This window comes from Peromyscus leucopus, chromosome 6 (genome assembly GCF_004664715.2).
Source record: "Peromyscus leucopus breed LL Stock chromosome 6, UCI_PerLeu_2.1, whole genome shotgun sequence".
In the NCBI taxonomy this organism is placed as follows: Eukaryota; Metazoa; Chordata; class Mammalia; order Rodentia; family Cricetidae; genus Peromyscus; species Peromyscus leucopus.
The window spans coordinates 18,406,994-18,422,335 of record NC_051068.1 but is presented as its reverse complement, the minus strand read 5'-3'; the positions used below and the strand labels follow the sequence as shown (position 1 = coordinate 18,422,335).

Genomic DNA, 15,342 nt, shown 5'->3' with positions numbered 1-15,342 from the left:
AAATATAAATCCATAAGCCTATGGAAACCAATTTTTGATAAAGAAGCAGGAAATACACACTGGAAAAAAAAAGCATCTTCAACAAGTTGTGCTGGTCAAACTGGGTGGTTGCATGTAGAAGAATCCAAATAGATCCAAACTTATCACTCTTCACAAAACTCAACTCCAAATAGATCAAAGACCTCGGCATAAAATCAGAAACACTGAACCTGATAGAAGAGAAAGGTGGAATAGCCTTGAAGTCACCAGAACAGGAGAAGACTATCTGGACAGAACACCAATAGCACAGGCACTAAGATCAACAATTAATAAACGGGACCTCATGAAACTGAAAAGCTTCCATAAGGCAAAGGAAACTGTCAATCAGACAAAGCAGCAGCCTACAGAATGGGAAAAGATTTCACCAACCCCACATCTGATAGAGGACAATATCCAAAATATATAAAGAGCTCACGAAACTAGATATCAAGATAAAATAACCCAATTAAAAATGGGCCACAGAGATAAACAGAGACTTCTCAAAAGTGGAAAGTCAAATGGCCAAGAAACAAAGTAATTTTCAGCACCCTTTATCATGAGGAAAATGCAAATCAAACTGCTCCAAGATTTCATCTTACACTCATCAGAATGTCAAAGATCAATAAAACAAGTGACAGCTCGTGCTGATGAGGATGTGGAGTAAGAAGAACACTCATCTATTGCTGGTAGGAGTGCAAACTTGTACAGCCCCTATGGAAATCAGTGTGGCAGTTCCTCAGGAAGCTGGGAATCAATCTACCTCAAGATCCAGCTATACTACTCTTGGCCATATAACCAAAGGATGCTTCATTCTAACCATAGAGATACTTGCTCAACAATATTCATTACTGCTCTATTCAGAATAGCTAGAAACTGGAAATAACCTAGATGTCTCTTAGCAGTCTAGTAGATAAAGAAAACGTGCTGTGTTTACACAATGGAATATTACTCAGCCTTTAAAAGGAATGAAATCATGAAATTTGTGAGTAAAAGGAAGGAACTAGAAAAAAGTGATCCTGAATGAGGTAACCTGGACCCAGAAAGACAAATATGGTATGTATTCACTTATATATAGATTTAGCCATTAAGTCAATGATAACTAAGTTACCATCCATAGAAACACAGAGGTTAGGTATAAAGTAAGGGACTAGTGGAGATCATACAAATTTCCCTAAGAAAGGTAAGCAGAATAGATGGTTATGAATGTATGGAGGGGAGCTGGAATGGGAGGGGCAAGTGGGGAGGGAGAGGAAAGAGGGGCACAAGGGACGGAATACAGGGAGAGACAGCTAAACTTAAGGGCCAATTGAGGGGTAGTATGGAAACCCAATACAGTAGATGCTTCCTAATATATATCCTAATATATATACCTAATATATATACCATATATATATATATATATATATATATATATATATATATATATATATGAAGGAGATCTAAATGAAATTGCCAAATAATGGGGTAGATGGAATCCCAACTGGATATCTCTTATCACCAAATGAAGCTTCCAATATGGCGATAGGGTTACATCTATTTGAGTTGTTGGCCAAAAGGTTCCCACAGGAACCCCCAAGCAACCCAGGCTGTTGTTAAGACTATAGTTTGCTCTCCACAAGCTGAGAGCAAGGCTCCATGGCTGAAGACTACCTAAGTCATTGAACATGGAGAAGTTGAGCTGGTGCCTACATAGAGCCTTCACCCCTATGTTCTAGTGTCTTGGTACAGGAAGGCACTCTGCATGCTACTAAAGGAGAAGCAGAACACCAACCCAGTCGCAAACCCTTTGATCTACAATGGTGTCCTGCCTATAAGATGTGGTAATCCAATGGTGTCACAAATCTTATGGTAGTAACCAATCAATATCTGATTTGATTTAAGGCCCATTCCAGGAGATGGAACCCATTCCTGATATAATGCTTGGGTGACTAAGAACCTGAGACTAGATAGCCCAGGGACCTGGGGTAAAACCAAATACTACTGTTCTAAAAACAAACAAACAACAACAACAACAAAAACACCTAGCAGTCAAATGACTCCCAATGACACTGGAATAAAGCTCTAAATGGGATGTCTCCATCAGGTCCTCTCCTTAGGGGTCAGGGAACCTTGTGGAAAAGGAGGAAAAGGAGATAGGAAGAATGTAAAAGCTGGAGAGGATGGAGTACAGCAAGAGAACATGGCCCCCTAAATTAACAGGACTGACAGACATATGAACTCAAAGGCTGAAGCAGCATGCATAGGGCCTGTGTGGGCCTGCACCAGATGAGGTCCTAGGGCTGAAAGGAGAAGTAAACACATGCCCCCATCCCTAACCCAGAAGCTTTGTCAAATTGATAACCACTTGCAAATGAAAATTTAGTTTTCTCCAAAGGAGTCTCAGTGGGGAAACAAATACTCTTTAGGGCAGGCTGCATGCCCAGCAGTAGACGCCACAGAAAAGGAACTCAAAGGATTCTTTGGAGATTCCGTGTCTCCTATTGTCATGTCAGGGCTTTTCTTTTCTTTTTTTAAATTTTATCTTCTCCTTCTTTTCTTCTTCTTCTTCTTCTTCTTCTTCTTCTTCTTCTTCTTCTTCTTCTTCTTCTTCTTCTTCTTCTTCTTCTCCTTCTTCTTCTTTTTCTTCTTCTCCTCCTCCTCCTCCTCCATCTCATCGTCATCATCATCATCATCACCATTATATTTCCCCCTCTCTTTTTACCCTACAGGTCCTTTTGTGTATATACCATTGTTTCTAGTTTAGTGTTGTTATGGGATTCCTAAGTGTTCAGACAAGTGGGTCTCTGTGTCTGTGTCTATTTCTTGTGCCTTTTCTTAGGCTCCTTTCCTTCTGTTTATTTGTTTTGACCTTATTATATTTTATTTTCTCATTATCCCTTAGATGCCTGTTTGTTTTCTAATAAGAGATAAAAATGGGGTAGATCTGGAAGGGAGGGGAGGGGAGGAGGAACTGGGAGGAGTAGAGGGAGAGGAAACCCTAATCAGGATATATTATATGAGGAAAAAATTTATTTTCAATAAAAGGGGAAAATAAAATAATACCATATTTGCTAACCAAACAAAAATAAAACAACAACAACAAAAACCAGAACAAGGTAAGTGACTTGCAGTTCAAAAGGTCAGGAGTGCAAATGAGCCCACAGAACAGTCAATGCATGGTGGGGCTGCATTCCTTCTGAGTGCTCTGTTTCAGTGGTGTGATCACTCAACACAGTTCCTCATGTGGTGGTGACCCCCCAACCATACAATTGTTTTTGTTGCTACTTCATAACTATAATTTTGCTACTGTTAAGAATTGTAATGTAAATATCTGTGTTTTTCAATGGTCTTAGGCAAGCCCTTGGTTTTCCAAGCCTCAGAGGACTAGTTTCCCATGACTCTGGCCTGTGTTTCTGTCATCATGTCTACTTTGACCTTGACCCTTTGCCTTTCTTTCTATGAGTCCCATAATGCTAACATACTCAGTGCTACAGAACTCTCTCTAGGGATTCCCATGAGAAGGACCTAGGTTGGGATGTAGCGCAGGGCACTTGAGACTTGATCTTGACAGGTCTTGTAGCAAGAGCTGGGAGGTCTTAGGATGTGACGGAGGGTTTGCATTGAGATCAAGAACAGCACTTTTTATAGGCAGCATGACTTCACCACTAAAGCCATGCCATGCGTGTGGCTTAGCATTGATCTAGCCCTTCTTTCTGTGGGTCTGTGTGTTCTTTCCACCCTCATCTAGGATCAGTCAATGTCCTGGGACTTTATCATGTGTTATACTTAGCCCTTTCCTCTGGCTTGTAAGCCTTTAAGGCTCCTGTCTTCCCTTCACCAGAACATGCCCAGGTCATGAGGCAATTCATTGTTAGAGTCTGGATTTGAACTCGGGAACTATGAAAAGTTCTGCTTTTGAAAATGAACTTTTAATCCCCACATGTGTTCAGGAATGGACATCCATTTAGATGTATAAGGAAAACATGTAGAAAAGACCATGTGGGCAAAGCAATGGGTTGCTTCAAGGGGAGAGCCTTAGTCCTTATTGGTTAATAAGTTTACACAGCAACTTCCCTTATGGAATTTAATGATTACAGGAAGCACCACTTCATCACACTGTAAGAATGCTCATATCTTGCATAAGATCATAGCTTGAATAGGTATTCTATGATAAAAAAACTTCACAGTCCAACCTTCAGAGTAAATCAGATACAAACTCTATGGTGGCAGCATAACATTCTGGAATACAGGATGGTTGTAAGCATGTGAAAAAATAGATAAACAAACAGATAAGTCAAAATCTATAGTCAAGAGGATTATTTGTAAGACATGCCTGACTGTGGCTTAAACATCTGTTGAGCTACAGTACTATACTCAACTTTTTCCAAAGGGTGAAGGGTCATAGGACAAGAAATGCAGAAGAGGCAGATGCTGAAAATCGCTTCTGGTCTCTGAGATTTTTTATCAGCCTCTACCTGGTCACAAATGCACTTAGAAGCATGTTGCTTAGACCCTGGAGACAATGTCCAGCAGAAATACTTTTGCTCTTGGTGTTTGAAGATTTTTTTTTAACTTGGACAGAAAGGAGCATTTGCCCTGTTCATGTATTTAACTGATGGGTTAAATACAAGCAGTAGACACTACAGAATTTGTGGGTCCTTATTTTAATGAAGATAGAATAAGGTCTTGATGGAGCGTGCACTGTCTACAGAGTTCATCAAAGCAGTTTATTATATTTACAAACCAGATTATTACACAAAGTGTCTGGAGGCACCATTAGTGCTGTCTAAAGATGCATTGGTGAAAATTGGAAGCAAATCCTATTTTAACATTCTGAAACCTGATAAGGATCTAAAATATTGTCTTGCTAGTTAGGAAACTACCTTATCTCAATTTTCCTAAAAGTTAACCTAGTCCGGTTTTGCAATGGAGTACAGGATGGTTCAGTCAAGAGGTATAGTCATTACCCTATGAAAAGTTCCTGCAACAAAGGACATACCAGCTCTTTACTCATTGTAGAAGTGTCCTTATGACTGTCAGACAGACCAGGTAAGGTGCCAGGGATCAAAGTGTTTGTGTTTACTTCTCTGAAACCTGGTGGTGCCTCCTGTGTGCCACACACACACACTTCTTGGTGAGTGCTGAAAACTGGAATTCACCCATGTCTCTCTTTTTCCTGTCTAAGATGCAGATGGGGCACATTCTGTGGACTCTGTCCATCCCTGCCCCCACACGCACACGTATGCCTAGCCAATGGAAAAGAAAAACGACTTACTCACAGTCATCCACTGTACGAAGATTTCCAGCTGCAATGGGAGGGCTTTGCCTCTCCTTGAAGGATGAATAAATAGGTAGCTGAAGAGACAACCTGTCCACAGTCAGGCTGAAGTGAAAACCAGACCCAGGTCCTGCTCATCTGGTAGTTGGAGACCCAGTTCTGGTGGCATGGAGAGGACCCTTATCTGTCTGATAGTCATCTTCTTGGGGACAGTGGCCCATAAAACAAGCCCCCAAAGGCCAGATCGCCTCCTGATTAGACTTCGTCACCTTGCAGACAATGTTGAACAGCTGAAAATTTATGTGAATGACTTGGTAAGGCCATGTTTGCACAATGAAATTTAAATAATATTTTTCAACTAATGTTAAAGGAATCTTTTGACTTATATCACTAACTCAGAACTAATTCTCTTTTGGCTAGGATCCTGAACTTCTGCCAGCTCCACAAGATGTAAAGGTAAGATCAGCTGAATTGATTTCTGAAAATGTACTCTATGTAAACTTTAAAGTCTAACAAAGGTCTAAAATGATGATTTAGGTGTATGCTTCTTTTCAATGACTTTGGGGATTAATAATTGGTAAAATATTCATTTTCATTTTGTCTATGTATCCAAAAATTTACCAGCAAACTAAACAATGACATATCATATTGTATCCTTATAAAATGCATGTTTACCCTTTAGAGCCTCTAAGAATACTAAGAATCATTACTAAGACAAATCAACAAGGATATAAATCTGTGCTGGGAGCAGTTTCTGAACGAGAAATAGATAATCACATTTTCAGGGCCATAGGCATGAAAGCTCTATAAGTTTCTTTGTAATCTTATTGAAGATAAGAGGTAATATTTGAATTTTAATAGCAAATCTTTAAAAAGAAAGAGAGAAGTAGATTGTAAGGAAGGCACAGAGTATGGAAATCAAAAGTCTCTGAGTGTAATTCCCATGTACCTTGGCCTCAGTGAGTCCTCTTGTCTTTGGCCTTTGGCGAGGTCTTTCAAAAGGGTCATTTTCAACAGATGCACATTCCAACTCCTGCACCATTCACAGCCGAGTCCCGTGGAGGAGAGGTTTGGCATACAGTGCAGAGGGGCTTCTGCCAGGCTCTCTTTCCCCCAAGAACTTCTTTGATCTGGTCTTCTGCTTGGCACCTTAACATTGTGAATGAAACTGGGGAAGTGCGCACACTGCTAGACCTTTAATCGCGTGAATTAGGAAAACCAGGAAAGTGTTACCAGTAATTAGGGCACCACACAGATACATTCAAAGAAAAGAATTATGGTAAATGACAGTGTTAAAGTTTAGAAAGTGAATGAGTCACAGCTTCTGCTCTGCTCCACAGTTCACTCTCTAGTTCTAGCTCTGAACATGACCACTCTTGTGTTTACTAGATCCTTCCTAATAGACAGCCGCTAAAATGAAAGTAGCACATTCAATTTATTGAAAGGACATTTCCAATAAGCAAGAATATTTTTTAGCATGTCTATTTCTCAGCATCTTACACACTGTGTTGATTGCTGTGGGTGAAGTTCTTTCCGGGGTTTCCTACCTACAGTCTATACTTTGCAAAGTAAAAAATAGGAAAATCCCTCGTTTTCAGCGGGTTGAGCCAATGACTACTTCTTATATATGCTTTTTAGTGAATTTCTAAATTCACTAAATGTCATTTTAAGTCTCAATTTCCCAGTAGCCACCTTAATGTTTATCCCATTCATTGCTATACACATTACTTATACAAGTTGACTGTATATCTGTGATTGTGTACACCCATACATCTTGTCCACCTGCCCTCTGTCCTCCCCTCTGCCCCCTTCCCAGTCTCTAGGGATCCATCTTCTCCTGCAGGATGTTTCAAAATCTTACATCTCCAGGAGAATATGTCTCAGTGAACTGACATCTTCCTGACGATCTGATCAGGCAGTGCTATCTACGAAGCCATGAGCACAGCTCTAACTAACATCTCCAAGCTCTGCTGGCAGGCAAACTCAGGACCGTTTGAGGAAGAGGAAGGCAGTAAGGGCCACAGGAGCTGTAGATCAGGTTTTCAGAGCTAGATCCAAAGCAGGGTCTGTAACAAATTCCACAAAGCTACACCCCCTCTTCTGCTTTTCCTGTCGCATCTCTCCAGGGGTTTGCCTCCCCTCCCTAGGGAGGCACTTGACAGTATGTGGGGAAACTTTGGTCGGCACCGTTGGGAATGGGGGTGAGTGGGCTACTGGCATCTGGCTGTTAGAGGCCAGGGATGCTAGTGAATGCTCTAGACTGTAGAATGGATCTGACAGCCAAGTCACCAGTGGGAAGCTTCCATCTGTGAGTGAGTGTGACAAAGGTAAGTCGCCTAACACAGCCGGTGAGACACTCCACGCTGACAGGCGATGTCTTTCCTTCCAAAGGATGAAAATACAACCGAGTCAGAAACAGGTTCAAGGAATTCATCTTATTTTTTCAGATATCCAGTTGCAGAACTAGCAAGGCAGGTGTGCCTTTTATGAGAATCTCTTTTCTGGCTGAAGAGAGAGCTGGCTTTTTAACTCCTCTCTTTGGCTTCTTTACTGTGCCTTCCATGCAGAAGCCATGCACGTCTAGAAAATGCCTCACATTCTCCAGCGAGGCCCAGCTGAGGAAGCAGCCAAGAGCACCTGGCTTCGTCATCCTCTAACTCTGAGCCTCCTGGGAGCCCGGAGGCTCGATCCCCTCCATGTTCCCACTCAGCTCTGCATCCCTCAGGCAGGGCCTGCTTCCTCACCACTTTTCTGCCTTTGCTGTGCACTAAAATCCAACCTGAAGATCCTTGTCCCGGATCACACATTTCCAGAGACAGGCTACTGTAGTACAAAAACCAAACCAAGGCCAGTGTCTGTCAGTGGTGGACAGGGAAGGTTGGGGACAGTGGTGCGTCCATATCCTGATGTCATATCTCTCTTCTAGTCTGGATGTGAAGCTTTGATGGCTGGGCCTGACCCTTCCTGACAGGATAGTCTCAGGGAGGTGGCTCTTAGGACGCCTCCCCAAGCTTCTTTGGAACCTAATTTTCTTTCAGTGTACAAATGAAAATGTTAACTCAGCAAAATGAACCTCTGTGAGAAATGCTGGTTTCTCAGATCATCACGGATGAAGCAGTTAGCGTTTTCAGTTTCAGCTGGAAAATTTACCTCTTTAAATATGAATATTATTTTTTTCCAGTAAGTTAAGCCGGTTGTGGTCAAAAAGAAGAGAAAAGAAAAAACTTCAACAAACATGAACATGTGGTTTTCAAGGAAAAAAAAGTGCTATAATTAACATTTATAAATAGTTTCTATTAAATAAGCATTTTGGCAAACATGGGAAGGCCGGCACCTCGCACTGGTGGCAGGCAAGCTACCCTGATAGAAGGAACTAGATAAGGCCTGCTGCGCTTGCGGCTACCTATGCAAAGCAAGGCTGATGGGCTTGTGTTATTAGTCAACATTCACATTGGGCAAGTGTACGCGTTGGAAAATGCAAAGCAGGCTGCTCTTTCAGCTGATTGTCCCTGAGAAGGTTCAGGCAGCGTCGCTGGGAAGGAGGGAGGCCTTTGGTTGGAAGCTGGTGGCTTCTGTGCACACCAGTGAAATGAAGATGTGACAACTCCAGGGGGAGAATAAAGCACACAGACATTTGCTAAAGGAAACGGCGATGTGGGTGAAAGCCGCCCAGACAGGAGCTCTGGGATGAGTGAAGCGTTGCAGGTGTTGCCCTTCCAGAGCCGAGGCTTTGACTCCATGGAGAAGCAGCACTGGCCTGGTGTGTCCTTCCAGCGCATTCCATTGCCAAGAGTTGGGCTTCTCCTCTGCCCGGTAGTTATGTGGCCAAACCAAAGGAAGGCTTTGCTTCTCATTCCCTCCACTTTCCCAGTCTCTGTGACGCGACTCTGCTAAAGAGGCCGTCCTTCCGCTGGCTAAGCAAGTCTTACCTTCTGGATTTTGACTCTTGATTCATGGGAAACCCTGCCCTATCCAGACAAGGATGTGACTGGGGCTTCACAAAATGTTTGATGGCCTGAGCAGGTGCAGTGATTCTCAGACTGAGCTACTGCCGTGGTCTTAACTCACTCACCTCATTGATCGACTCCACAAACAGTAACTGAGCACTTGCTGATGACGGCCTGTGACAGGCACAGACTAGAGCCCTGCTCCAGGCATATCACCCATGAGACTCCTGTGTGCATGGTGGACAGATGTGGCAACAAGTGGAACAGATCTGCTAGATCACTTTCCCAGAGTTGCCACTGGTCACAATTTACAGCCTCAGAATTCAGCAACTGTGCTCTTACACTAAATTCTCTGTCACAGATAGAAAGGCTGGTCTATTAGCTCAGTGGTAGACTGCTTTCCTGGGTTTTCACCTCCCCCCGACACATACACAAATATGCCTGTGTGCACAGTGCACACACACACACACACACACACACACACACACACACACACACATCCAACCCCACAAAGCTCATGCCCACCACTTTAACCTCCGAGTGGCATTCAGCATAGTACCGGGCATAGGAAATTGTGAAGGGTGAAGCCCCTGCTCATCTCTGTGCAGCAGGAAGGGGCTCCTTCTTCTTCTCCTAGATACGGAAGCTGTCTGAGTGGAACTTCTGTCTTCTGCAGAGTTTAAGTGGAGATATGACCAGACCTAATGCAGCCACTAAAACAAATGCCCAAGACGAGATAATGCAAACAGAAATTGGGGTCTGGAAGGTCATTTTTAACCTTTGGGATAACATTCATTAACATATGCTCATCATCTTTTTCAGGGTATTAACAAATGCTACTTATCTCTTTCAGGACATTGACATATACTAATTATCTCTCTCCGGGTATTAACTTATGCTAATTATCTCTCCTTCAGGAGCATTGTGAGCACTCAGCTTTTGCCTGTTTCCAGAAGGCCAAACTCAAGCCAGCAAACACAGGAAGCAATAAGACGATCATCAGTGACTTAGTCACTCAGCTGAGGAGGAGGCTGCCTGCCACCAAGGCTGAGAAAAAGAACAAGAGCTTAGTTGTAAGATTGCCTTTTGTTATCTCTGTTTGCAGTATATTACCTATCTTACTTTTACTTGAGTACTGTAACATATTGTGCTTTACAAACACACACAGCTAGAGCCCCTCGTGCCTTCTTGAAGAGTTAGTCCACATCGTACAAGGTACATTTTGAGAAGTGGTGTCACCTCTCAGGTCTTCCCATTCTGTCTAGAAACCCAACTTGAACTGGCTACCACCCTGGCAGTCTGTTAATGGAAGCTTCCAGAGTGAAGAAGCCATTAGGGAGAGAATCTAATGGTTAGAAGTGAATGTTTTCCTTTCATTCATGTGCTGGAGTTACTCTTGTCATTGTTATCGGGGAATAGATCCCAATTCTCCAACAAGAAAAGAGATAACCTATAAGATGCCAAGATTAGAATATTACTGTCCCAGAAAAAGCAGAGTTAATATTGAATTTAAGGGGAACAACCTTTTATGAGGCTGGAAAACTTCCGGGTTCCTTCTTTGGGACTCTGAATTTTTCTTGAATATCTTCTCTTTGACCAACTCACTTGCAATTCAGAGACTCAAGAATTGAGTAACTCAAGCATTAACCAAAACCAGCAGAGATAACAAAAAGGAGTTGCTCTCTTTTGTTTGCCAGTCTATCCTTCAAGAAACTCTACACGGACTGAAATGAAATAGTAGTTACATTATGAGTGGGGGTCTGGTTTCTTTTGATTGCTCCTCGAGGTTAGTATGTGAAAATGTCCCTCTAAAATGTTCTTCACAAAGAAAGGAACTGCCTGAAATGGTAGTGCATGTCTGTGAGCTCAGCACCCAGGAGGCTGAAGCAGGAGGATTGAGAGTTCCAGGACAGCCTGGGTTATGAGGGTGAGACCCTGTTCAAGAAGCTGGAAGGAAGGAAGGAAGGAAGGAAGGAAGGAAGGGAGGGAGGGAGGGAGGGAGGGAGGGAGGGAGGAGGAGGGAGGGAGGGAGGGAGGGAGGAGAAATAGAGGGAAGGAGGAAGGGGGAGAGGAAGGAAGAAACTGAGGAACTGAACACAGCTCTGAGCCTCAGGGCCAGGGACTTAGGAAATGGTGGTGTGTGGTGCAGACGTGGAGCCTAGCTCTCTGGGTTAAGCACCCTCGTTTCTAGGGGAAGAAAGTGAGATCTACTAAAAAGGCCAACTTTCTCCAGGTTTCAAAAACAGCTGTGTCGAGCAGAACATAGCTATTGTGTTTCCACAGGATGTTCTCATTGTAACAACACGTGACTGAGCAGCTAGAAACGGCCTGCTGTTCTGGTATCAGAACGGGAATAGGCATGAAGCTGAAGGAGAAAGGGAGAAGGAGGGAAAGAGGAGGGCGAGAAGGAAGGAGGAGAGCAAGCAACACTCATAAAAAGTTGTTCTACTTGATAAACTTGATAACTTCTAGGAATGTATCAAATCAAACAGATACATATGAAATATTATCTGCAGAGATGTTCTCTGTAGATTTCACATAAGGGGAAAACTAGACACCACTTCTGTATCCAAAAATAATGAGAGCACCATTCTGTGTTGGAAAATAAAGTGACTGCCATATGTCCTGTACTGAAAGCATAGCTAATGCCTAGGAAATACCTGTAACTGGCTAAATAAAAAATTAATAGAAATAACGACAAACAGCTTGTATCAACCAGTATAACAAGAATGCAAATAAAACAGAATAAAAGGAGCAAAAAGATACCACCATATTTTAAACACCAAAACATTGTGGAGTCGTCTCTGAGGATGAAATCACAAATGGATTCCAGAACAATTTTACACAATTTTCCTAATGTTTGTTAATGGACATGACTTATGTTTTCAATAGAAGAAATATGCTTTACATAAATATTTTACAACATAGAATTTTTTTAAAGAACGTAACCTTTTATTTGCTTATTTATTTGATTTCCAGAAATGTCCATCCTGTGATTCTTATGAGAAAAAAGCACCCAAAGAATTCCTAGAAAGACTAAAATGGCTCCTTCAAAAGGTATGTGCCTTAAATGTGTTTATTTATCTCCTTCATTGACTCTTGCGCCTGGTGACTCACGGACCATTGTTTCCACAGATGATTCATCAGCATCTTTCCTAGAACACACAGGACCTGAAGATTCCCAAGGACTTGAGGAGACACTGCACACTATGGAAACTCACAAACGGGAGTGCCTCTTGCTTCCTGGGATTGTGAATGGAGAAGTACAGTATGTTCCTATAGGAATGACTCAAACACTGAAGGCTAAGATCCATTGCCAAATTACTACACAGACATTGCAGTTCACTGACAGACTCCGGGCTATCAACTGGGAAAATCTCTCTTCAGAGAGCTCAGCTTCCCGTGTCATGGATTTCTGTGACTTCTCAAGTTGTGACGTCTTCATCTTGTTGCCCAACTGTGACATGCTTTGACTGGAAGGGGAAAACTAAAGATTTTAACTAAAAATACAGCTAGAGAAACTGTTGGTCTGCAAGAATAAGACCTTTTGTGATCCTAACCGAATGATGTAAGCTGAAAATACAGAAGAGTAAGATGAAATCGGAAATTGAAGTCTTTATTCTCTAAGGAAAATTGTACTTGAAAGCATGTCTGAAGGGCTTGCTCCTTCCAAATGAACATCCAGCATACAGATATCTAATCTATTTATGCTACAGGGGAGAGTTTTCCTAGATGGGTACAAGCAATTTTTCTTCTTTATTAGGTCTATCAAGATATTTAAATACAGTAGAATTTAGCCTATTTATAGACTTCATTCCTGGTCTTCACTGTCTTTCTAAAGTGGTAATGGCATATTAAGAAGCAGGGTTAACTTCTCCCAATGTCAAGTCTTTTTATAAGCTAATATTTTAAACTTGTGAAGATGGCAACTAAAACCTATGGTAGGGCAAACATCAGCAGAGTCTTCTGGAGCAAATAGAGTTTTAAGGTTTTGTAGCTCTCATCTCAAAGAGTATGGGTGTGTTGGATCTTCTAATCCAGTCATTAGTGTCCTTTCCTGTGTCCATTCTTTCCTTTCCTCTTTGTACAATGGGACTTCTGAGATAAAGACATTTCAAACGTTGAGCATTTAAGACACATTTCGTGCACACTTTTGACAAGTTAAATTTAACCATCTATTTAAGATCAAAATCAGGAGATTAACCAAGAGACCAGAGGTTCTGTCCCGGTTTTAAACAGACATTTACTTAACATTCCAATCTTTTAACCATAGATGGTAAAATAAACAAAGCATTCTGCATTTGATATAAATTCCAACAGTCTGTTTCAATGTGAGGTGAAAGTCTAGAAAGCTATTTTCCCTGGAATAGTATAATCTCTTCGAGAATCTCTTCTTGTTAAAATGGATCTGAGAGCCCAAGAACATGTACTGGACTGGGTGTAGGGGCTTTGCTCCGAGGCAGAAATGTCTGTACTTAAAAGTGCTTTTAAAGCAAACACAGACTTAGTGTACAGCTCTAACATATCGCTGATTATTTCATTAATTCCCAGCAAAGTGTCACAACCAGAAACAATGTACTCTCTCAAAAGTTTAAAATATATTATTGTAAAGAAATTATGTAAATGTGCAAGTCCTGATGATATTCTATACACATTAGCCCACCTGAGTGTTGAATGGTGCTAGCACAGGTTGTTGGGTTTGAGGGTCAAAGTTGAAGCAAAGACACAATCCTTCAGAAAGCAATGATGGAGAGAGATGGTGTCTACAAGTTTTATTTGATTGTTTGTTTTCTGGCTTTATAATTGTTGACTTCTTGACACTGTGGTTTTATATTTAAGACAATGTATTTATTTTGGTGTGTTTATTGTTTAAAAATCTGTTCTAGCCTTTTAGATCATTGAGCATGTCTACTCTAGAAGTAAAAATAATTCAGTGGTGCCCAGGCTAAGAGCTTGAATAGTTTGGAAACTCCAGTAAAGGGTCCACCACTAGCCAAGAAAAAGTGATACTTTGAATAAACTAGACGAAGTAGGTCTTGCATAGTAATACCTCCACTTCTCTGCATCTAAGACTTAGTCAGTCCTTGAGAGGGATGTAAGGAAAAACTGTGGACACCATTGTTCACCTGCCGGTGACAACAAGACAGACCTGACATGCTGTTGGCTATGAAATGTGGCCACTTTCTTAAGCCCTTTTGGTTTTCATTTCCTTATTTGTACAATGGGGGTGCTGGGCTTTCCTACGTCTATTCTGTATTTTTGTTTTTTGAGCTTTGTATGTCTGAGTTTCAATGACCTGGGTACTCTTATAGGAACACCTGACCACACTTCTTAGTTAAATGTCATCCAAGTGTGATATTCAGTTGCTCAATAAGGAAGGAAGGAAGGAAGGAAGGAAGGAAGGAAGGAAGGAAGGAAGGAAGGGTAGGTCACGAGAGTTCAGATAAAATTAGTTATGACCGTTAATATTTTAGCTGAAAGTGTCTTCTTTGTACTTGTGAATAAACTCATAGCATTATTAATCTACATTATTGCTCTGTTTTATTTACAGTTACACCTGAGAATTTACTTTTAATATGAATGATGTACTTTATAACTTAATGATTATTTATTATGTATTTGGTTTTGAATGTTTATGTTCATGGCTTCTTATTTAAGACTTGATCATATTAAATACTACCCAGTCAGTACAACTGTCTGTTGTGATTCTCTGAAAACCCTTAATCCAACCATCCCGGCAGAAAAGGTGAGCATGCAGTTTTTATATGGCTGTGATAAAGATGATGTTTTCTTCTTATCCACTGTCACCAAAATAAAACTGTCCCCAGTTCTAGCTCAAAGGTCCCATTTCCTTTGCAGACTCCCTCTGAATGCCCAGCAGGTTTGGAAGGGGTTGAGAATTGCCTGCCTCTGCCATCACACCTGTGCTCCATGCAGATAACACTCCTGGGTTCACGTTGGTCCCACTGGCTTTCTGTCCCTTGTTCTCAGTGTCCCTTGTCTGTGGGTCACTATGCTGCGGTCACCAAGGACTGAGCTATGTTCCTTGCTAAGGTGACCTCGGTGGGGAGGGCTCTCATTGGGAAACTCCCCAGACCCCCGAATGTCTGTCTGAGTGCT

At 41.7% G+C, this 15,342-nt stretch overlaps 1 protein-coding gene across 1 annotated transcript; it reads left to right on the top strand.

Moving 5' to 3' along the window:
• The first annotated feature begins 5,238 nt into the window (after positions 1-5,238).
• Positions 5,239-13,188, top strand: Il21 (interleukin 21). Its single transcript, XM_028889838.2, has 5 exons — positions 5,239-5,589; positions 5,696-5,731; positions 10,140-10,295; positions 12,202-12,279; positions 12,358-13,188. The coding sequence occupies exons 1-5, from the start codon at positions 5,443-5,445 to the stop codon at positions 12,379-12,381; spliced, it is 441 nt and encodes a 146-aa protein (XP_028745671.1). The 5' UTR covers positions 5,239-5,442; the 3' UTR covers positions 12,382-13,188.
• The last annotated feature ends 2,154 nt before the right edge of the window (positions 13,189-15,342 follow it).